General features: G+C 39.1%; 1 protein-coding gene across 1 annotated transcript in view; it reads left to right on the forward strand.

Moving 5' to 3' along the window:
• The window catches only part of LOC137973777 (diphthine methyl ester synthase-like), a 9,632-nt gene extending 5,781 nt beyond the window's left edge, over nt 1-3,851 (forward strand). Inside the window, exons 5-8 of the mRNA XM_068820661.1 lie at nt 364-484; nt 568-607; nt 2,378-2,481; nt 3,619-3,851. Coding sequence (XP_068676762.1) covers nt 364-484; nt 568-607; nt 2,378-2,481; nt 3,619-3,824 — 471 coding nt within the window. The 3' untranslated portion in view covers nt 3,825-3,851. The remainder of the gene's footprint in view (nt 1-363; nt 485-567; nt 608-2,377; nt 2,482-3,618) is intronic.
• Nucleotides 3,852-4,996: the final 1,145 nt, after the last annotated feature.

Consider the following 4,996-nt stretch of genomic DNA (forward strand, 5'->3'; position numbering starts at 1 on the left):
CGGCGCTCATCTCTGGTTACTGTAGCATGAAGTGCCTGAGTAGTTCAACTCCCCTGGATGGGATGCTAGTCTATCGCAGGGTTACCCCCTGCATTAAATTCGCCGGTACCCATTTATACACCTGGGTAGAGAGAGGCACCGTGAGAGTAGAGTAACACAATGTCCCCGGCCAGGACCGCCACTACTCGATCCGGAGTTGAGCACACCAACCATGAGGCCATCGTGCCTCCCACCGACAAAGGGCAGAGGGTAAAGGTCACACTGTCGGCTTCCATTGATACTAGTCTCTGAGTATACGGAACTTCCAACATTAAATAAAATGACTTTACCTTTAGTAAATGCGTCTGTAACTTCAACTTGCAGTTATATAATTTTGGTGAGACAGTATCCATAGTACTTTGGACAGACAGTTGGAAACCAGACAGCTTTTATGATAAAATTGCATCAAACAGAAAACAAGGCCTTCACACTCTCTGCTTGTTGGGTAAAAACAAATTGTCATCAGATTGTTTGTGTTTTGTTTGATGCTATGGTTTTCATTAAGAAGATGATATCACTTCTTTGTAGACATCAAAGTCAAGGAGCAATCTGTGGAAAATATGATGCGGTAAGCAATCAATCAAGTGTATGTTTTCACCTTTAGTAGGTTAATATATATGCATACAGTTGCACAATCATCTTTCTGGACTTAAGGAGATCCGATTTGGGGATTAATGAGCTTGAGTGGTTTTTCAAAGGGCCCTTCAAACATAAAGTGAGGATTCGTTCATTTTTTGTTGAATTATCCGACGGGAAGAGCTGATTCTTTGCAAATTTGTGACCTTTGTAGGATCAGCAGGATGAGTGATGGTAGATAGTTGAGGGAAAAAGACACTTGGAATTACGCAAATGAAAGCTTGAACCAAGCAATTGTAGTTAATTGTACATAATCAACTGGAGGGCCCAGCTTAAGGAATTTGTTTTCAAATTTGGCCCAACCACGTTGCTTTAGGAAAGATTACTTTCTACATCTATCTTTATTATCCTTAAAGCCATAGGTATCACAAGGATGTGGATACTGTAGATACGGAGATTACCTTCCCTAGGCTTAGAGCGAGTTTCAAATGATTGTGGTAAAACCAAAACCAAAGTAATTACTTTGGCCAATCAAAAAGGACGGAGACAATCCAGTAAACCAATCAAAACTCGAAGTAAACACACGTAGCCGACACAAAGGCTAATATAAGCGCAGGAAAATGTGCACATGTGAGCCACGATTGGTTTTGGTTTCACTTGTGATTGGTTGAAAAAGTGGCGCAAGAACTTTGAACCAATCACAAGTAGAGCGGTTTTCAATTGAGTGTCGAAAGTAATTAGCGAATTGCGTTGGTTTTGTATCTACTTCACTCAAACTTCACTCAGTGATTGGTTCAAAGTTCTCGCGCCACTTTTTCAACCAATCAGAAGTGAAACTAAAACCAATCGTGGCTCGAGCGTGCACATTTTCTCGCCTTTTGTGCCGGCTACGTGTAATTACTTCGAGTTTTGATTGGTTTACTGGATTGTCTCCGTCCTTTTTGATTGGCCAAAGTAATTACTTTGGTTTTGGTTTTACCACAATCATTTGAAAACCGCTCTTATGCAAAACCAAAGCAATTCGCTAATTACTTTCGACAATCAATTGAAAACCGCTCTATAATTTTATTAAACTAAAACGAATCAGAAATAATTACGGCTATCATAGGCGTCCCGAAGAACATAAATTACAGTACATACTCGCATTAACAGAACAAGCAATGAGGAATTTATTATATCTCGCGAATAGAACAAGCGCTACGATTGGCTAATTTAGCGAGCCGTATTCTACTGTACGGCCCGCTGTAGCCCCGCTAAATTTGAAATTTTGATGTAACATTTTCGTGCACGTTTTTTATGTTTCACGTTGTTGAACGAAATTTGTGAAACTGTTTGAATCTTGCAAGCAACTCTTTAAAAAAGCCATTGAGGTTTATTCGTTTTTCAGATGTTTACGCATGCATATCATTTGTGGCTTGACTTCAACTAGTTTCCATTCCCGCTCGCCTGATTACCTCAGAGACGTAATAAATATCTCACTAAACTCGTTTTCTTGGTCCGTATTGTAAAGTACGGATCCTCGGTTTTTTTCCCGTTGATTTATTGACTCCTTCACGGGAACAAATGAGCCCAACAAATTGACCTGCTCCAAACCGAGTGGCTTCAAAGCTCAGTTTGTAGATCATTGCACCAGCATCGCAGAGATCATAGGTTCGAATCCCGTTGGAGCCATATGAAATTTTCAGAGGTCTTTAAGAGACAAGTGCTTAAATTGTCTAGATAAGTCACTTGTGCCTTTCGTTATATTTGTGCTGTTTTCCAGAGGAAAAAAGGTCTATGAACCACCTCGGTACATGAGTGTGAATGAGGCTGTAAAGCAGCTGCTGGATGTAATCAAGACCAGAGATCTCAAAGGGGAGTCACCAGGTAAAGGACTTGTATTAAATAAATTCTTTTATTGTATGCTCAACAGAATATCGCGCTTTTAATTGGTCAATGACAAATTCATAAATAGGTTGTAAAGTGGAATATGGAAGTTGCTATGGAAACACCGCGATAAAGTACGTAATTTTGTTGTGTATATAATGAAAAATCGTACAAACTTTCTCGTGAATTTCGTGATGTGTAGTCACTCTTGATGTCGAATATTGTTGTGGTGTTTTCGTTGTAATTACTAATTTTTCAAATGTGTAAGCTTGGAAAAGATATCTGGTCAAAATTGAACAACCCGATTGTTGTTTGCCGACAGAAATGGCGTCAAACAAAGATCTGTTTGTTCTTAAAACTCGATATTTTTACTATGTTTTCAAAAAAGAGAAACCAAAAACTAACAAAGCGTTTTATGTCACCCGAAATACACCCGGAAAGTTTCGAGACGTTCAAGAACAGAGATTAAAGGGGTTGTGTCACGCAAAGTGATGTAATTTCATGACACCCAAAATGTTCAAAAAGTAGAACAATGCAGTAATCACTTAAAACTGTTGAACAACATAAAAGAAATACAGCGAAAGGAAAGAAAAGCATGGATGGACACAAATGGACAAGATTGAAACGGATTGCATTTGGGTAACTCCTTGAAAAAGGTCGACCCGACGTTTTTCAAGTTTATGACAAATCGCCTGGATAAGGTCCTTTTTGCTCAGTATCGTCTTGTTTGTGATGTCATGATGATTTTATCAGTAGAGGAATTCCACATTAGCACTCGTGATTAACTAAAGATTTCCCGAAACACCCTAAAATAACGTGACATAGTCCATTTAATTAAGTTAGGCCTTTGACGCCTAAACCGGTCTACATGTAAACCAGCCATACTTAGTATTTTGCTCGGTCTAACGCCAGACGATTTTACTCGTCAATGGGTCAGAGAGAAAGAGAGAGAGAGAGAGAGAGAGAGAGTTCACCAGCCTTCGCTCGCACGCTGTGTTCGAAGAAGAGACTTGGGTAAAGTCGGAACTCTGTCTTGAAAGTAGCTATTACCGGTTTTATATCTTTTTACCAGAAACCAAATTAAAAACACTCCGCCATAACGTTTTACTAAATAGTACCTTCTTTTTGATTTGCTAGCATACACTGAATCCACCATCGCAGTGGGACTGGCACGAGTCGGTTCGGCCAATCAGCAGATAGTATGTGGCAGTATGAAAGAACTGTTGTCATGTGATCTTGGTCCCCCTTTACACTCGCTTGTCATTCCTGGACACTTGCATTTTATTGAAAAAGACATGCTTAAATTATTTGCACTTAATCCCAGTATTCTGGAAGAAAGCTGATATGGAATGAAAGCTAAGAAAAATGTGCGACACATAGTTTTGACTGGCAAGTATGGCGAAAAAGAATTTAGAGAAAGTTTATAGCAAATTAGAGCGATTTTCAATTGAGTGTCGTAAAATCAAAACCAAACTAATTACTTTAGCCAATCAGAAAGGACGGAGGCAATCCGGTAAACCAATCAAAACTCGAAGTAATTACACGTAGCCGACACAAAGCGCGGGAAAATGTGCACGCGCGAGCCACGATTGGTTTTGGTTTCACTTCTGATTGGTTGAAAAAGTGGCGCGAGAACTTTGAACCAATCACAGAGTGAACTAATCATAAACCAAAGCAATTTGAAAAAAAGAAGGAATAACAGTTAAATGGTGTTAGTTAAAGGAGCTGTGTCACCCCGATGAGTTTTACCAATTACTCGCCGCCACTCGCTATGCATACGTTACCCTAAAAATTACTTTTAACGACACAACTCAAAACTTTACGGCAAAAAAGAAATGGCTGTCGAACATACAAAATTTAAGTTACAAAGAAAAGCGATAAACTTTGATAAACTGTTAGGCTGAACAGTTTTCAAAAACCGCAATTCTCTATTTTCGAATTCCCCATAATACACTTTGTTTGCCCCCCAAATTTTGCATAAACTGTTTTCAAATGCTCTTGGGAACACTGCATATTCCCAAGAGCATTTGAAAACAATGGTTTCTGCAAAATTTGGGGGGCAAACAAAGTGTATTATGGGGAATTCGAAAATAGAGAATTGCAATCCACTTAAATCATCTTCAATTTTGCCCATTCCTGGTTCCTTTTGTATTTGCTTTTCTATTCAAACCAGCCTTTATGTTTCAAGTAGTTTCTTTTTTTGCGTTTCCCTTGATTTGGTTGGCCAAATTTCGTGATACGGTCCCTTTAAGTCGAAATCTTTTTTTCCACAAATGCTTGTAATCTCGCAATCTGATTGGCTAATTTGCAGTTGTCGATAAGAGGCTAGACAACACTGCTCGCGTCAGTTTGTTACGCAATGTAATAGCCAATCAGGAACGCTCATTTTGGGAACTAAACCAATCATATTGCGAGAAAGTTATTGAACACTGTGATCACGAATATCGTTGGCGATAAGGGTACAGACAACGCTGAACCACTGTCGATTTGTTAATATTATACACGTTAATATCTA

Source organism: Montipora foliosa, chromosome 10, assembly GCF_036669935.1.
Source record: "Montipora foliosa isolate CH-2021 chromosome 10, ASM3666993v2, whole genome shotgun sequence".
Taxonomy (NCBI): Eukaryota; Metazoa; Cnidaria; class Anthozoa; order Scleractinia; family Acroporidae; genus Montipora; species Montipora foliosa.